The sequence below is a fragment of the Equus asinus genome, chromosome 13 (assembly GCF_041296235.1).
Source record: "Equus asinus isolate D_3611 breed Donkey chromosome 13, EquAss-T2T_v2, whole genome shotgun sequence".
Lineage (NCBI taxonomy): Eukaryota > Metazoa > Chordata > Mammalia > Perissodactyla > Equidae > Equus > Equus asinus.
Genome location: NC_091802.1, coordinates 24,599,063 through 24,617,662, shown reverse-complemented (window position 1 = coordinate 24,617,662; position 18,600 = coordinate 24,599,063). Strand labels below are relative to the sequence as shown.

General features: G+C 37.0%; 1 protein-coding gene across 3 annotated transcripts in view; it reads right to left on the bottom strand.

Moving 5' to 3' along the window:
• The window catches only part of AP2B1 (adaptor related protein complex 2 subunit beta 1), a 113,318-nt gene that overhangs the window by 71,369 nt on the left and 23,349 nt on the right, over nucleotides 1–18,600 (bottom strand). For all 3 annotated transcript variants that reach the window (XM_014862224.3, XM_014862227.3, XM_070482809.1), the window contains exons 6-9: nucleotides 9,551–9,741; nucleotides 7,284–7,505; nucleotides 6,691–6,811; nucleotides 6,203–6,298 (exon numbers count right to left, since the gene is read on the bottom strand). In XM_014862224.3, the coding sequence (XP_014717710.1) occupies nucleotides 6,203–6,298; nucleotides 6,691–6,811; nucleotides 7,284–7,505; nucleotides 9,551–9,741 (630 nt within the window). The remainder of the gene's footprint in view (nucleotides 1–6,202; nucleotides 6,299–6,690; nucleotides 6,812–7,283; nucleotides 7,506–9,550; nucleotides 9,742–18,600) is intronic.

The following is an 18,600-nucleotide window of genomic DNA, read 5'->3' as shown; positions in this document are numbered from 1 at the left end:
AGATATACCCCAAACTTTATTCACTACAAAATACACTCACAGATGAGTCAGTTCAAATGAAAAGAATCTTTGATAGCCAGGAGAATAGAAATGAGAAGAAAGAATAAGTCAAGGTAGGAGGAAAGAATAAAAGAATAAGCTAAGGAGGTCCTTATCTGGAGTTCATGGATGAGTGGAGACAGCAGAAGGCGTCTTTAAACCTCTTGAGATGAAACTGCCAAATTTCGTATGTGTTTACGAGCATGTTTTCCAGGGAGAGGGTCTACAGCTTTCATTATATTTTCAAGGTTATCTGTGACTCAAAAAACTTTAAGGAAAATCTGCCATCTTTGGGGCTATATAACTGAAAGTCTGTGGCCTTAGATAAACTGTAATTTTTCACAGCCTGTAGTTCTCATCCATAAAATAGAATTTAATCTATTAGCCTTTTATTAATGAAGGGAATATGAGAGAATAAAAGTGACAAAACTAATGTACTGAAGCTATTGGTCAGAGTTTTGAAAAGGAGAAGGGTTCCAGAAGAGAAAAACCCTAAAAATCAAGGACTGACATCATATATTACAACGTACTATGATAGGTCACTTCATTATATGCCTCCCAATAAGATGCAATAGAAAATACACAGCATCACCTAAGAGATATTCTTGCCAAAAACACTGAACATGAACATTACCAATCCTCTAGATTTAATTATCTGAAGGGGGTGGAGCAATGAGATAAACAACATCACTAAAATACAACCAGGCAAATCCAGGCTCTGGGAAATTCTACAAGCCTAATGACCTAGTCCCTTCAATGAATGGCACCAAAATAAGTAAGTAAAGACTTAAGAGACTTATTAACAAAATGCAGCGTGTGGATCTCGTTTAGATTTCGGTTTGAACAAGTTAACTATAAAAAGACATTCAGACACAATTAGGGAAAACTGAACATGGACTGGGTACTCAATGAGATTAACAATTATTGCTGGGGCCGGCCCCGTGACTGAGTGGTTAAATTCGTGCGCTCCGCTTCAGTGGCCCAGTGTTTTGCCAGTTCAGATCCTGGGCGCAGACACGGCACCGCTCAACAGGCCAGGCTGAGGTGGCATCCCACATGCCACAACTAGAAGGACTCACACCTGAAAAAATATACAAGGGGCCGGCCCCATGGCTGAGTGGTTAAGTTCGCGCACTCAGCTTCAGCAGCCCAGGGTTTTGCCAGTTCAAATCCGGGGCACAGACATGGCACCACTCATCAAGTCATGCTGAGGCGGCATCCCACGTGCCACAACTAGAAGGACCCACAACTAAAAGTATACAACTATGTATGGGGGGCTTTGGGAGAAAAAGGAAAAATTTAAAAAAAAATCTAAAAAAGAAAAAATATATACAACTATATACTGGGGGGGTTTGGGGAGAAAAAGCAGAAAAAAAAAGATTGGCAACAGTTGTTAGCTCAGGTGCCAATCTTTAAAAAAAAAAAAAATCCAAAAAAAAAAGAATTATTGTTACTTGTTGGGTATGGTAATGGTATTGTGACAATATTTTTTTTAAAGGACCTTATCTATTAGGTATACACATTGGAATATCCTAGTAAAATCATATCTGAGATTTGCACTAAAATACAAGAGCACCCCACTCCCTTGAAAGAGAAGGAGAAGATAAAACAGGAACAGCAACGTGTTGATATATTTGTTCAAGATGGACGATGGGTACATGAGAGCTCACTAATCCATTTTACTTCAGCAACTGCCTGAAAATTTCTGTAAAATCTTTTAAAGGTGCTATAATAATTTAAACTGCTCCAAGCAATTTAATGAAAACAAAGTTGCACCTAGATGTTATTTATATGTCATATATATAACGATTCTGTTGCACTACAAAATAGTTCTGCCATCTTTTTGTATTTTTTCCACTTTTGGATTCTATTTTATTCACTTTTAGCTAATAATTCCTATGTTGTCACTGCAACAGCAAAATAGTTGAAAAAGCTTGAATATATAAGTTGTGATAAATTATAAACTGTGTAGGATATAAGCTGCTGTAAGGAGTAAATTATCATAAATTAGATAATACAAATAAAGTGCTTAGCACAGGGCTTTATATAAAGCTAAAATTTACTGAGCCCTTAGTATCATCATTATAATAAAGACAAACAAAAGGTCATTTGAAAAACCTCTAAGTCTGGGATAGTACTTTTCAAGCAAAAGCAACCATATTGCTTTTGATAAAAAACAAAAAACACTACCACTAAAATAATATGACAGAAGAGTAAATATCCACTCATTATACATACAAAAAAATACAGAAACACAGAAACACATACACACATAAAATTCATAATGTGATAAAGATAACATTTTGTAACAGTAAGGTAAAGATGACTTATTATGGTGTTTGATCCCCACACTCATATCCTCCACCAAAATTATTTCCAATTATTTTAATTATTGATGAAAACATCTTTAAAAACAAAACCCTTCTCATAAAAGTATAAAATAAAGGTGAATTTTATATAATTTTGAGGTGAAACACAATTTTTAGGCATGCCACTAAAGATACCATTGAGAAAGAACTGAAAGAACGCACTACTAAAGGATATGTAAACTTCTGTGCATCGAGAAGTCAAATGAGATCTAAAGGAAAACAAATTGGGAAGATAACTGCCAACGAAGCAAAGGGTTAATATCTTTAATTATAAACAACTAAAAAAAAATCAATGTGAAAAAGACAGCCCCCTGGAAAAAAGGTGTGCAGGACATGAACAAGCAATTCCAAACGACTAGTAAGCACAATGAAAAACCTTCACCTCAACCAGAGATCAAGGATTTGGCTACAAGGATCCTCCTTATACTATTATTTGGAAAAGGGGCAGTAACAACTTTTAAGGTCCTACAATAATGGAAAGGCTAAATGTATTATGAAGCAATCACACATTATGTCTACACACCACTAAAAATGATGCAAAATATTATCAGGAACATGGAAAAATGTCCATGTGTCATATAATAAGTGAAAAAAGTAGACTACAGAACAAAAGTAAATAGTATATGTAGGATGATCTCACTTTTGTAAAATCATGACCACATCATCTCTGGGAGGGTAGAACGGGGGTAGGAGAAAGCGGAGTGTTCTATTTTTGTTTAACTTGTCTTATTTTATGATTTTATGTAGTAAACACATATGGCTTTCCTAACAGGAAAAATATATTTTTGCTTGTTTTTAAATTAAGGGATGAGATACAAATCAGTATCTTATCCTGATCTATAGAAACCAGAAATAGTAAAGACCAAAGAACAAACTAGGAATTGAGGAACTCCTGGCCTTAACTTAGTGCCTTAATCTCTCTCAAACAAACAAAATCACTTGATTTTATTAAAATACAATTTTTAAGATTTTATTTTATTTGTAAAACTAAGAAGGGCCAGGGGTTTGTTTGTCTCCTCCTTAAAGAAAAAGGTATACAATGTTAATATCTACAAATTTAATTTGTCAATTATACCTCAATAAACCTGGGGGAAAAAAGGAAAACACATTAAAAAATAAAAAATAGGCAAAAGTTACTGAAAAAGTAGTATGATGGAATTGCTTTTTCAGTGCTATTTAGATTTAACAGCTTATTGCTTAATCTTTAACCTAACCAACTTAACATAACAAAATGTTATATCTTTTTCACCTCAGGATACTTATAGCAACATAGAAACAACTATATTTACAGCCATGCTAAAAATACAACTCCAACTCTTAAAGATGCCTAAACTTTCCAATAGGCCCTGTTCTCTTACCTAAGCAGTAAACTAAAATTCGTTTTTTCTCATTTGTCATATCTTTGAAAGCATCTACACATTAAAAACAGGTAAGATGCCCTGAAAGAAGGCAGCAGCTCAGTTTAGAAGCTACACAGAAGTCTATTACAAGTCCCTCACTGGTTCTTCCTCTCGTCCCTCAGACAGGTTAGTTAAAAACAGGCAATCACTGCCTCTCATACCCCAATAACCACGTTTGGGATAAGAAACTCTTTCCAACTGTTAACTTTCATGATTGAAAGAGTTGTAGAAAAAGTTGCCAGGCAAGTCCAGGCAACCTCAGATAAAAGGACATTAGCTAAAAGGCAGGATTCTTGAAGGCTGATCTTGTATTTCCAGAGAACGTTCATTCCTAACATACTCTCACATTCCCAAAGGGCACTTCTGATGAAAGCCGTCAGAAGCTTCTCTCTTCCACAGATTATGATAGACAACTTTTCCATTAGACACAATACATGGCACTAACAGCCTCTAGGAATCTAGATGCCTTGAGAACTTTCTAGCAATTCCAGGGATAGAAAATCTCAACTTTGGAATGGGATATAATTTTGTATGATTCTTTTGAGCTTTGTCAGAGCGGTCAATAAGACAATGATAGTCTGGCAGTGAAAAGCACAAAATGACTCATGCTACCAAAATCTCTCTGAAAACTGTATACATTAGTAGTAAGTAGGTGGCTCTATCTCAATAAGAAAAATAAAAAAGGTAAGTATGTGAAGTACAATTTATAAAAAAAGAGGTAACGTATCAAGATCCAATAAACAGACTTTCTCATTTCTCAAATGGAGCAACAGAAGTGTATTAAATATCGGAAGCAACTGAGCTAGCAGAACCAGGAATAAAAATCAGGATTAATTAACTTCTTGCTGTAACAACTAGTCTACTAAATGATTTATCAGTGTTAACTACATGACGCAGCACTGACTTGAATAAAAAAAACAAGGAAAGCCAGTTAGGAACTTGGCTTTCATACATGCTTCTCTGACACAGCATCCATTTCCTTCTGTTGCCATAAAGTACTGGTCATACTCTACAAACTATTTTAGTATCCTTGAGAAATCATATGGTCCAACCTTCTGACTCTAAGCAGAATTGCATATAGTCAAGTAGCAAGAACAAATATGGAGCTCTGAATTCACATCATCATAGTGAACAGAGGCCATTATTAATTTCAACCAGTTTCTGAATGAGGAAAAACAAATGGAGGACTGGTGACTGATGAAGCAGGGCAACTTAAGTTGTAGCCCATCAGACCTACTAGAAGGCTGCGAGCAAGCTAGAAACCAATCTGGCCTCAAGGAACACACAGAAGCTCTTTAAGAGGACTTCCATGTAAAGATCAGCTCCCCGCCCTAAAGCAGAAACCTTCTGGTCACAGCCCTGCCTAAGTGTACATAAGTCCTTATCAACTCTTCCGTTATGTCATTCTTAAAAAGCGAGCAGCAATTTACTATATGCATGTATATACCACAATTAAAAAATTATACATAGGCATGCAACCATCATCATACAATACTCCAGATAATTAAATTCAAACTATAGAAACAAAACAAAAAATGGTAATTCATATCCCAGAGATTCAAGGAGCTCTTGCAATCATGAAAAAAAGGAATGCTACAAAAAATAGGTACCAAAAACAAGAGCGATAAAGAAAGGCTGTATGGAATGATGGAGGCACAGAGGCCAAGAAAGCAATCAGCCAGATTGCAACAAGCGAGAGGACAGAGGACTGAAAGAGAGAAGGGTCTAGGAGAAAAAACGGTTTACGATTTGATATTAAGCTTGAAAAGCTGGAAGAAGATAAGGGTGCAATGAAGACACACGATGCAAGAAAAAAAAGAAAGGCCATTACAGAAACTCCAGAAAAAACAAAAGTCTCTATAAGAAAGAAAATACAGTCACCTATATTTTCTGTACAGTTGTATTGGCTCTACCTATCTACAGTCATAACGGGCACAGTAAGTTTTGCAAGCCTATAGTTGATAGAAAAAGAAATAAAGGTGTATTATCTCAATTTACAAAGATAATCAATATAGGCACAAAAAACCTCATGATATAACTATACTGGAGAATAGGAAGGCAGAAGTAGGAATGGTGGGGTATATGAAGTAAGCTGCTTATCTCATAGCAGAAAGTAACAGACAATGTCTGTAATTGGTATATCAATAAATAACAGCATAAACATATTATTTAGAGATGTGGAAGTAATCAAAATAACTAAAACTAGAAACAGTTAAAAATGATTCCCTTTGAGAAGAGAGGGACCACAGACAGTTGCTTTTCATTAAAAATTCTTTAATATTTTAACTATGTGCTTTATTATTTCCATAAACTTTAAAAATGTATTTAAAAGAAAGGAGTGAAGAGAACACTCAGAATCCCATAACGTGATCACAACTACCATCAGACACTTGCCTCCACCTTGATGGCACACCGTCCAATGGCCCGCACAGCTTTGCGAACAAAGTCAACATCCACCTCTGTGGCATACTCCTTCAGTTCTGCCAGAACCTGTTAAAAATCCAGGAAGCAGACAATCATTAAGGGGTCTCAAACAGCAATTTTATGGCCGAGCTTTTTCTCAAGGCCAGTCTTTAAGATCTAAGGCTTTATAGAGGCCAGCCTGGTGGCTCAGCGGTTAAGTTGACATGTTCCGCTTCAGGTGCCCAGGCCTTGCAAGTTCGGATTTCGGGTGTGGACCTATGCACTGCTTGGCAAGCCATGCTGTGGCAGGCATCCCACATATAAAGTAGAGGAAGATGGGCAAAGATGTTAGCTCTGGGCCAATCTTCCTCGGCAAAAAGAGGAGGATGGGTGGCTGATGTTAGCTCAGGGCTAATCTTCCTTAAAAAAAAAAAAAAAAAACTATGTCATTATAAACTTGAGTCTGCTATGAGTCTGACCTGAGCAATGTTGGCTTGGGATGCCAAACGAATCATGATGTCCAACTTCTCTAGTTTAACATAGATGGGATCATTGTATTTCACAAAGAAGACTTTGATTTCCTGCTTCAAGATTTCAGGCCTGCGGTACACAAAAACACAAGATGAGGAAGGTGAGGCACATATTGATATATCCTTCTGAGCCGGTATTAAATATCTAATCTCACAAACTTCCTCGACATCCCTCTAACCAGTTCCATTTGGCAGACTATTTTTATCCTTTTTAAGGGTCAGGGTACATATTGCCAAGAAGAACTTCTAGAACAACAATCTGGCTCTAAACTAAGGCCTGAACCATATTAAGCAGGCATTAGCTAGAATACTATTAAGAGGCCCTTCAGAAAATAAACTAAATTGTACAGCAACATCAGGTATTTATCACAAGAACACTCCGAAATCAACTGTTAGCCTCCTGACCCTGGACAAGCTGCTCTGCCATACATTTTCATTTCCATACTTTAAAAAAAGCTTAACACTGGCCTCTTCAATATTGATATTATTAAGCTTAATTCAAAATTACAAACACTTTAATCACCAACTCATTTTTTCCCAACCTTTTCTGAACAATTAGGTTGATGTTCCTCAGGGCAACGTACTGCACCTCTGGCTCCCCAGACAGCAAAGTGACAAGCGGAGGGGCCAATTTCTTCAGCAGCATATTGTAGTAGTCAGAGTCCTTGGGTAACAACTCTAGAAATTTCATTAGGACTTTTACCGCTGAAAGCACCACTGCTGAGTTGGCATGAGATAGCCGGGGAGTTACCCGTTCACAGATGCTGAGGGCAAAAAAGGAAAATTAACATCCTGAATTACAATTTCTTTGTTCAATCTACGAGATAAGGTAATGCGTCAGAATCCCATGGCCCAAGTATCAAGAAATTAGAAAATCAGTTAGGAAAGTCAAAGCTCCATGCGTAGGTAAAATTGGGATCCAAAACTGCAAAAGCCTCATTCCCAGCAAACTACAGGCAGAGCAGGGACATCAGAAGAATTTAGGGAACCAGCAATAAGGGATGTTCAAACCGGAAGGAAACTAGCCAATATCCAAAACACTTGAAGCTCACGCCATTTACCTTCCTGTTTTATAGTCCTCTCTGTCTCTCCCCATATTAGTTAGGGCTCCCTGCCTCACAGCCCATTTCTCCTCAACCTATAAGAAGCCAAATTAAGCATTCTGAGAGTTATTTCAGAGTGAGAGATATCAACCAACTGGGGCTGAAGGTTTCATTGTAAGATGCAGGAGGAGGTGGGTTGACAGGAAAAACTACCCAACCCCTTGCCTTCAGGATAATAAAGGAATCTCTGAAAGGGCTTTTGTTTGTTTTTTAACATCGCAACACCACTGCAATATTCTCCCATCCTCTTCCTCTTCTCCTAGCCCCTGCCACCTACACTTAAATGCTTTACGAACTCTTGAATATTTAATTATATGCTGAGGGTTCAAAAATTAACCTAATTTTGATAGCTCTTAGGCAACATGAGTGGCTGACTATATTCAGTTAAGGATACAAGATAAGTAAGCGGTGTTTCTCTCCCTTCCTCCTATCTCTAACTTGGCTAACTCCTTGACCACCTACAGGTCTTTATACAAATGCCACCTTCTCAGTGAGGCCTTCCCTGATCATTTAATAAAATATTATTCTTCATCCCCAAATGCCCAGCATTTCTTAGATCTCTTCCCTACTTTATCTTTCTTGTTAGCACTTATCACCATCTGACATATTATATACTGTATTATATAAACATATTATCCACACTTTGCCCCATCTCTCAGAACGAGTGTTCCATGAGGGCTATGATTTTTGGCTGTCCAGTGCTATATCCTCAGGGCCTAGAACAATGCTGGGCATACAGCATGGGCTCAATAAGTATTTGCTGAGGGAATGAATGAATAAGCGTGAGATGTCAACAACCAAGAGAAAATAAAATTCTACATAAAGTTCTTTCCAGAAGATATCTGTACTTTCAACGATGGAAAGAAATTATCAGGGTGAGCTTGTTCCAGAGGGAACAATTTCCCAGATAAGTGAAGAGCACTTACATTATAGCAGCTTGAGCTTCGCCAGGCAAGGAGGGTTCTTATCTACCATAATTAAAACATGTCAACTTTAATGAAGAGCCAACATTTCTTCAGAAGTACTTTGCCTAGTACAGTGCCTATATATACAAAATGCTCAATAAAAACTGGTGATAATTCCAACTCTGTTAACTAAAATGTATGTATGTATATATGAAATTTAGTAGCCAATTTCTGATAGTCAAATAAAATTTGCAATACTAACACGGTAAAGAGTGGGCAGAATAATCCAGGTGTGCCTTCCAAAAATCTTCAAATTCAGACTGACATGATTTCTGTATCTAATGGAAGACATCAAATACTTTGCTGGCTCCAACACACTTTCTCTAATACTGAATTATAGGTATAATTCAGCTCAATAACTAGTATCAAGCCACTTACCATGTAGCTAATATAATGTCACTACAGTGATAGACATCAAAAAACTTTTGTTTGCCAAATGGCGAGGAACTGCTGTAAAGGAGATGTGAGACCATGAAGAGGGAGATTTTAAGAGAGGATAATCGTATTCTTGAAACAAGAAATGACAAACACGTATCTCTTAGGAAGAGCTATTTTTGCATGGTTTACTCCACTACCTAAAATGTCTGTAAATTCAGTGAGAAAATACCATGGGGATAGCAACATCTATCCCATAAGCCACCGATCTTCCTCAACATAACAGACTTTCATTCCATTACAGACACTAGAACTTAATGATAAGCAGGCAAGACTCCCATATACCATAGAGGAAAAGAGACTGACCTCTGAGCTTCCCGGTCATCTTTAGGGTTGTAATTAGATAGGCAGTCCAAGATGAAAATCTGGCCCCATTCGGTACACTCATTTAGGGCTGTCAGCAATTTATTAATGTTCTGTGGGTTCAGATCGAGTAAGTTGCTGTTTGGGTGAGATTCGCTGATTTCAGATAACGCTGCTACAGCATTAGCCACCACCTGGGAAAGAAGCAGATATGACCCTGATTTACCGAGAAGAGTAGAAATATACATAAATACTTAACCTCTCTGGATCACTTCATAGATCTCAACTCTTAATCATTCCTGAACATTTTACCTAGTCAGCTAAAAACAGATAAATTGCTTTCAAAATACATATTAAACTACTAATGATGACATACGTAGCTTCCTAGTGGTCAGGTAGCCCAGAATTAAAACAATTCATCTACTAGCAGAGAGTCACAAATGATTTACTATTAAAACATTAACAATTTTAATAGTACTCAAAACTATCAGTAGAATCAAGACATATAAACAGCTATAAAAGCAACAAACTTTAAATATGAAACATGCACTTTAGGCAATGAAGAGAAAAATCTAGGCCAAATAATTCTATAGGGGTATGGGTGTGCATGTATGGGGGGGTGGGGAGGTGTTACCATAAATCACATCAGAAGTCTTAGAGTAAGAAAACATGAGCCTGGACCCCTAGTTCACTACTATAGGACGTAGGGAGAGCATATAACCTCTGTGAAATCCAGTTTTCTTATCTGAAAACTGTGGATAATTAAACCCACCTCAAAGATTAGTTTTGGTGTGAGGATCAAATCAGACGACATATGTATAAGAGCTTTCTACAAAGCCTTATGCAAATTTAAGGTGGTAATATTACCATAATTCATCAAGACTAAGTTGCACAGGTTTTCACATTAACGTCTCTGAAATTGGGATGCATTTTATAATCAATGGGACGTCAGTTTAATAGGAAGTATTTTTCTTTCCAGGTAATACAGAAAATAATAACGCATCTTATAATCAACGGGATCTTAGAATCAATCAAATATGTTATCTCAAATATATCCTTAAGATAGTATGGTAAATGAAAAATTGCTACTGAATATAAGAAAGTACACTTGTATCCTGACTTACAGATCTGGGAATCCATATTAGTTGTGGGGAAAAAAGTGAACACTCGGTCAAAATTACAGGTTATTCCTAATATAACTAATCTTCAACCAGTGAATGTTTAATTTAAAAATTGCAAAAACACCCAAAAATAAACAAAACACAAACAAAAATTATACTACAGCCCTGTACAAGTGAATTTAAAACCATATTTTGCAGTGAGGCTCCCAGTGATTACTAAAGATTAGCAAGGTGAGGTTGAATACAAATAATCTGTAAGTATAAACAAGATGTGATAGAAGATAGCAGCTTCAGTAATTACGTATATTGAATTCTCAAAAATATCAACTCATTGTTAGTTCTTACTAAAGTCCCTTGCTAAAAGCTTGAGAAACTAAGAGTCGTATAATTATCCTTTGCTGACAAAAGAAAAACCATAATTCAGCTACTGAATTTTTTTTTTAGCTATTGATTCTAACATCCACATTATCTGGGTAGTCTGCAGATTATCCCAGCATGTGATTTTACCTAGAAGATAAACGTCTAGAGAACATGATTTTTAATCAAATAACAGACTTATGACAATATTCATTATTATGCAAATAATAATGCCACAAATGGAATCATCTTCAGCTATAATTTAGTGATCAGAACAAAAATTCCCAGATGAAAAATCAAAGGCTCACTTGGTAAGTATGATTATGAATATAATATTTTATTAAGGCAAATCAGGAAGCATTATCTAGTCTACCTACTGCATGGGAGCACGTATGAGGTTCTTTTCTGACAAATTTTGTTTGTTAACTCCACCACCAAGCATGGAATTTAGTGAAAAATCAAAGGCACAGTGAAGTAATAATCCTCTTCATCACCTCAGTGCTTTACAGGCAGGGAAAAGATATTTCACTTACTTGTATCTCTATCAAGTATACTTGATAGAGCCAATTACAGTATAAAGGATCGAAATGTCATACTGGAAGACTAAATGCCCGTTTTCATCTATTGCTGCCAACACATACCCAGTCTTGGTTACCAGCTGTCCAAAATAAACATCTTACCACAATTTATCATTTCTGCCAAATTCTTTTAATGTTAAAAAAAAAAAGTTAAATATAAGGTGTGTTAATAGGAAATGCAGAAGAAAGGAGAAAATCAGGGGGAATTAAAAAAAGCAATGGGGAGGAAAGAGCAGAAGGATGCTGAACAGAATGAACAATTAGAATTCCTATTATTATCTTAGGCAATTGGAAATTAAACGAAGGGTATAAGCAGCTAATGAAGTATATGTTCAGGTGATAAAATATGCAATTTCCACTTATTAACACATTAAAACAAGAAAGGAGATAGGGAAAAGTAAGTCTAATTAAAAGATCCAGAGAGATGAGATTACAGGATTATGGTTGGAAAAGCCTGTGCTGAGAAAAGAGATCATTGCCAAACAGCCACCGTGCCAATGACACAGAGGAGATGCATCCCCCAACAACAACATTCTGCTATTCCTCTAAAACTCCTTGCAGTTCCCTATTTTACCTTTCCACTTTCCTCTCCCTAACCATCACATTCAGACTGTTACGTTTTCAGAAACATACTGAGCTGGGCCCACAAAGGACTGCTTAGAGTGTTCCTGGTCAGTAAGTCATCCTCCCCTCCCTCTTTAATGGACAATTAAAACAAGCTAGTCACACTGAGCCTAAAGTAGACAAAGAAAAACACCGACTTCAAGACAGCAGCTGGGTGGCTAGGGCATATGGGACGACTCACTTCTCAACATTTACAGTTTCTTTGGAACTTGGTATTGTGTACATAGGACATATACTAAGTTTAAAAATAAACTTAAAAAAAATATTGACCCTTAAGATTTACCTCCTCTTCCCAGAGAGCCTTCTCCAAACAATAATTCAATACCACAAAAGAACAAATCTGACCCTTGCAGTAACTGCCTTGATTTACCCGGGTATTAAAACAAAGATTGTGTCTATATCACTGGAATGGTCACTTTGAATTTGAACTAAGATTAACCCCCTAGAAAATTAGTATTGCTCTTAGGAAACACTGCTACCAAGGGAACAGTGGCCTTTTAATTGTCATCTCAGAAAAATCAGAGTTCCCGAGAAAGAAAACGGTTTCTAAAGGAAGTTTTGCTTTAAAAATGGATTTACAAACAGCGTTTCTTAAGTGAGTTTTCTCAGTACATTAATTGATTTGCAAAAAGTTGGCATCTAGGCTACAAAGGAACATATCCGTAGCATCGAAAAAGGTTTTTTTCATTTCTTTTGCTTCCCAATTATGGTAAGTTCTGTTCTTTGAGAGCCTACAACCAAATATTCCTCCTCCTACTCCCCCCCACCCGAGACCTAATGTAACATGTATACTTTATAGATACAGATATTAAATACAAACATATACATACATGCATACAAAAGCATATGTATATAGATACACATATAAAATCACACTCAATACTAGAGTGAGTTTGCTGAATTTTTTTAAGGAAAACAATTTGTGCTTTGACTTACTTTATACTATACCTAATAAAGTTGCACAAAAAGATAAGACAATAATAGCTAAAATTTATTGAACACTTACTATGTGCTATTAATCCTCACAGCAACTCTGAGGCAGTTGCTATCAAAATTCACCTATCACAAATAAGGAAGCAGGCTTTAAAAATGAATTTATAACTAGGGTTAGAGAAATTCAGTGACTTGCTTAGTCAGCACAGCCAGAAAGGGAGAGTGCTTAAATACGAATCAAGGTCCGTCTGATTCCATGTCTGAGTAACAACCACTCTGCCTCCAGCATTTACAGAAGCTCCAAGAGCTGTGAACATCAACCGGGGGAAAGGGAAAGAAAAATCAGAGTCGGGGAAGGATAATATAATCAAAACATTATTTCCAGGCAAAGGGACAAGCAGATTTATACAACGAGAAAATGTATTCCACTTTCTATGTTTGAGAGAAAATTAAATCCTGGCAGCACTTAAAGAGACAAGATATACTATTCAGCTATAAAATCTGATTTATAAGCTACTCCTATCTTACATGAAGGAATTCTGGGGACATAAATTTGACCTTATCTTTTTAAAAAAGGGAGCAAGCTGGAGTAGTAGGTATGGTTAGAATAAAAAGGATCCTGTAAAAAAGAACTCTAGGAGGAAATCGAGATATATACCAGGGGTGGAGTATTACAAACAGAAGCTCCATTATGAGAAATCTCTCACAGTTCCCTATCCTTTGAATGATTTTCATCCTGCACTCTAATTTCACTCATTTTCATAGCCTCAGAACCCAAGAAAGAGATCACTTTCCACAAAAATGACTCCCTCCTATTAACTAAATTACTATTTAGAAGACTTTTATTTCCAGCAATGACCTTCAAGGTTATACACTCTGAACAGATTTATGTTTCAGTTTTCCTGTTCAATTTACAATCCTTTCAGCTGGTGCCCCTGAAGACTTCAATCAAGTGAAAGCAGTAGAATAACTGACCAAAACTACTATGATGAAATATACAGGTGGTTTGCATATTTTTATCCTCCTAAAAACCGGCAACAGTTTGGAATGTGGCTTTCTCCTTTATGGAGTTGCATCAAATGACACATTAAAACACAGGGCAACATCTATTTCTTCTAAGCATGTTTCAGTCATCGTCATCTTCTTAAGGACACAGCGACTATGTGGCATCAATTAATTTTTCCCCCTTAAACAAGTAAAACTTGGAGCTCTCACTTTAAATCCAAGACACTGCCCAGAATACCAAGTGATAATACACCAACTATAATACATTCTATAATGTTCTGTACGTTTCCCCATCTTTCCTGGAATGAGGAAGTTGAGTTAACATATCTACCTAGTTGAGTCAACACATCTCATTATAGCAAAAAAGTCTGAATACATGGTTAACAAGTAAGATTTACAAATAAGACTCAATAAAATTCATTATTTAAGTGGTTTAAGATGTGGTCTGACAAAATGCAAATATTCTCAAAGCCAAAACACTATCAATAACTATCTACACACAGATGAAAGGCACTCCTAAGAATCAGAGTTAGTTGGCCCATAGACCACAAAATTACACTAACGCATGCTACAACATGAACAAAACAAAAAATTTATCATCATACCACTTACTATCTCCTTTTGAGAGTAATCTCTTGCTAAATTAGAGCCTTGAGATCATCCTATAAAGGGGACACTTAGAAATGAATGAGCCATGATCTTCTGGTACACTACTAAATTACTATGGACAACAGATCCAGCTTTCAGGAAGTTGCTGATGAAAACTGCTTTAAAGGTATATCCTTGAACAATTACCTTTTAAAAGTAATTTTGCAATGGTATGGTAAATAATATTGTAAACAGACAGCTTCATTTATGGGTAAGCTGCCCTCAGAATTATCCTAAAAAACAATGTCTGGCTTTAAATAACATATACAAAAGAATTAAATATCTTTTAAAAATAAATTTGCCATTGAAAGATTAACCCTTCAATAATCATTAATATCCAGCCCCACAATGACCACACAATTACAGAATATAATTGTTATTATTAAGGGCTTACTCTATACCAGGTTCAGTATTAAGCGCTTCGCAAACCCTGTACCTTTAATGTTCACAACAATCCTGTGACAGAAGCACTAATTGTAATCTCCATTTTATAGGTGAGGACACTAAGAAGTTTAAGGAGATCACACAGCTAAGAAATGGCAAAACTAGGGTAAAAACCCAAGTCTGTGTGTTTCCAGAGCCTGAATTTTAACCACTAGCAATAGTACTGGAAAACAAAAATACCATTTCACATACAAAGCACTTTTCTGTTTTTGAGATACTTTCACACAGAGTGAGTCAACTCTTTATAAAAGGAAGTGATTAAATGCTATTGAATCCTGGAATAAAAAGGGACATTTGTGTTGCAACAGGTGAAATTTGAATAAAGTCTGTATGTTAGTTAATAGTAACATACCAATGCTAATTTCTCAGTTTTGACAAATGTACCATGGTTATGTAAGATGTTAACAGTAAGTGAAACTGAGTGAAGGGTATATGGAAACTTTCTGTACTGCCTTTGCCATTTATCTGTAAACCTAAAATTATCCCCTCCCTAAGTGTTTATTTTTGAAAAACAAACCTAACTTCATAATAATTGATAAAATAAAAACTGATTTTTTAATTGAGAATACACAGAAAAAGATTTCCACAAAGCTTATTATAAAGGAAAACAAAAATCTCTTGCTTCCTCTGTACGCAGAGATAAAAGCACTCAGATCAACCAGTGGGAAATTCAAGAGTTAGGCCATGGGCCTTATATTAAAGCAGCCTCCAATGATTCCACTTACTCAACACTCCAGCCCCACAAAAATTAAGAGCGACTCCTCTTTCAGTACCAAATATGACATTCCTCACTTGGGGAACTCAGACACAGACTAAACTTATCACCTCCTACATTACTCTCATCCAGTGCCTGCCACACACTGACACTTTCACACAAGCCTATAATTCTATCAGCTCTGGAGCTCCTTTGTGCACTTTCGGCATGAAGAGTAATACGCATTTCTTTCTTTTCTTTTCTTTTCTTTTTTTTGGAAGATTAGCCCTGAGCTAACATCTGCTGCCAATCCTCTTTTTGCTGAGGAAGACTGGCCCTGAGCTAACATCCATGCCCATCCTCCTCTACTCCATACGTGGGATGCCTACTACAGCATGGCTTTTGCCAAGGGGTGCCATGTCCGCACCCAGGATCCAAACCGGCGAACCCTGGGCCACCAAGAAGCAGAAGGTGAGAACTTAACTGCTGTGCCACCAGGCCAGCCCCAATAATATGTATTTCTAATTTCACTTATACATAATATTTTAATTTATAACTCTCCTACTTACTAATATATATTTAGAGATAACAGAAATTATATAACTAAAGTACTAAATTAAGTGAGGTCAAGTTTTTCTATGCATTCTAGGCCTATCTTTAATAAACAATTTAACACAGCCCACAAGGACATCAACTATATTCTGACAAAAATCCTTGTTGAATTTACAAAGTGATTTAGAGAGTGATCTAGACTTTTTCAATATTTATCATCTCAGACTGATGACCAACCATAATACAAGCAAATTTCCTAAGACCTAAATAAAAATTACAATAATAGAGGGGCCAACCGAGTGGCATAGTGTTTAAGTTTGCAGACACTACTTCAGCTGCCCGGGGTTTGCTGGTTTGGATGCCAGGCGTGGACCTATGCAGCACTCACCAAGCCATGCTGCGGTGGTATCCCACATACAAAGCAGAGAAAGACTGGCACAGATGTTAGTTCAAGAACAATCTTCCTCAAGATAAAAAAGGAAGATTGGCAACAGATGTTACCTCAGGGCCAATCTTCCTTACCAAGAAGAAAAAAAGAAAATTTACAATAGGAAGTGCATAATGGTAGGTCTGTTCCTCAAGAATGTGTCGTCATTAGTGCCATCAAGTAGATTCCAACTCCTAGCGACCCTGTGTAGAGCAGAGCTGAATCCTTCTCCATCTTTTTGCACTATCCTCTCACCTTCTAGCACTCTATCAGACAATACTGTGCTGCTATTCATAGAGTTTACATGACCAATTTTTTCGGAAGTAGGTGGCCAGGTCCTTCTTTCTAGTTTGTATTTGTCTGGAAGCTTCGCTGAAATGGGTGACCCTGATGGTATTTGAAACACTGGTGGCATAGCTCTCAGCATCACAGCAACATGCTGCTGCCACAGTTTGACAACTGACAGATGGGTGGTGTGGTTCCCTGACCCAGAAACGAACCTGGGCCTCATGAGTGACAGTGCTGAATTTTAAACACGAGACCACGAGGGGTGGCTCAAGAATAGCTATAGTTTATTAAGCATTTAATGTATGCGAGGCATTATTTAAATTTTTAAATAAATCATTCCTTCATGGTCAAAATAATCCAGTAAAATAGGCATGAGTACCTCCATTTTACAGATGAGGAAACTGAAGACTATTTTAAATAACTTGTTCAAGGCCACGTTTCTAGTAAGCAGCCAAGCCAGGACTCAAAACGGCAGCCACTCTGGCCCTAAAGGCTATGTGCTATTTCCATAATCCAAATGTTCAAAACCTTAGCACTACTGGTTTGGGGATGGATAATTCTTTGTTGCAGGGGGCTGTCGTGTGCACTGCAGGATGTTTGAAGTATCCTTGGAGTCTACCCACTGGATTCAAGTAGCACCCTCCCATCAGTTGTGACAACTGAAAGTGTCCCCAGACACTCCCAAATGTCCCCTGGGAGCAAAATCACTCCTGGCTGAGCAGAACTGCCACAACCCCATGCTGCTTCTCCATGCTGGCCAGCACAGTTAAAACACACATGCTTCCTGAGAAGAAAAACAAAAAGCAAAGCACATGCGGCCGGGCTGTCAAGAGAGTCTCTGGAGCAGTAGAGTCTAGTGTAAATATGTTAACTCAAGTTGGAATACCTTAAATGCCTGAGAGAGAAAAGAATAACCACAGGAAGGAGAGGAAATTCCTAATATGTGGGCAAAAAGCTGGACGATAGTCACTATCACTCAAAAGTGCATCTTTCTTGCAAATATCAACTTAATGAGATAGAACTTTTACAATTCTGACATTTGCAAAGAAATCATGGGAGCTATTTTCCTATAGCTCCAAAATGTTTCCTCATTCTGAATACAGGTTTACTTTTAAAATAATGGACTAATAAAATCTACATCTGAAAATAAGTTCAGCTCTAGTTCCCTCACAAACGATTTTACTCTATGAATTTGTACGGATATCAGAGGAATCAGAACCTTTTAAATTAACACTGTAGCCACAATGTTAACTTGGCCTAATATCTACTTTATAACAGTAGCAGCAGCCATCATCTCATGAGCTCCCATAAGCCAGGCACTTTAATAGGAGCTTTTTATGCAACAGCTCAGTTAATACTCCCAACTCTCTACGATGGTAGCC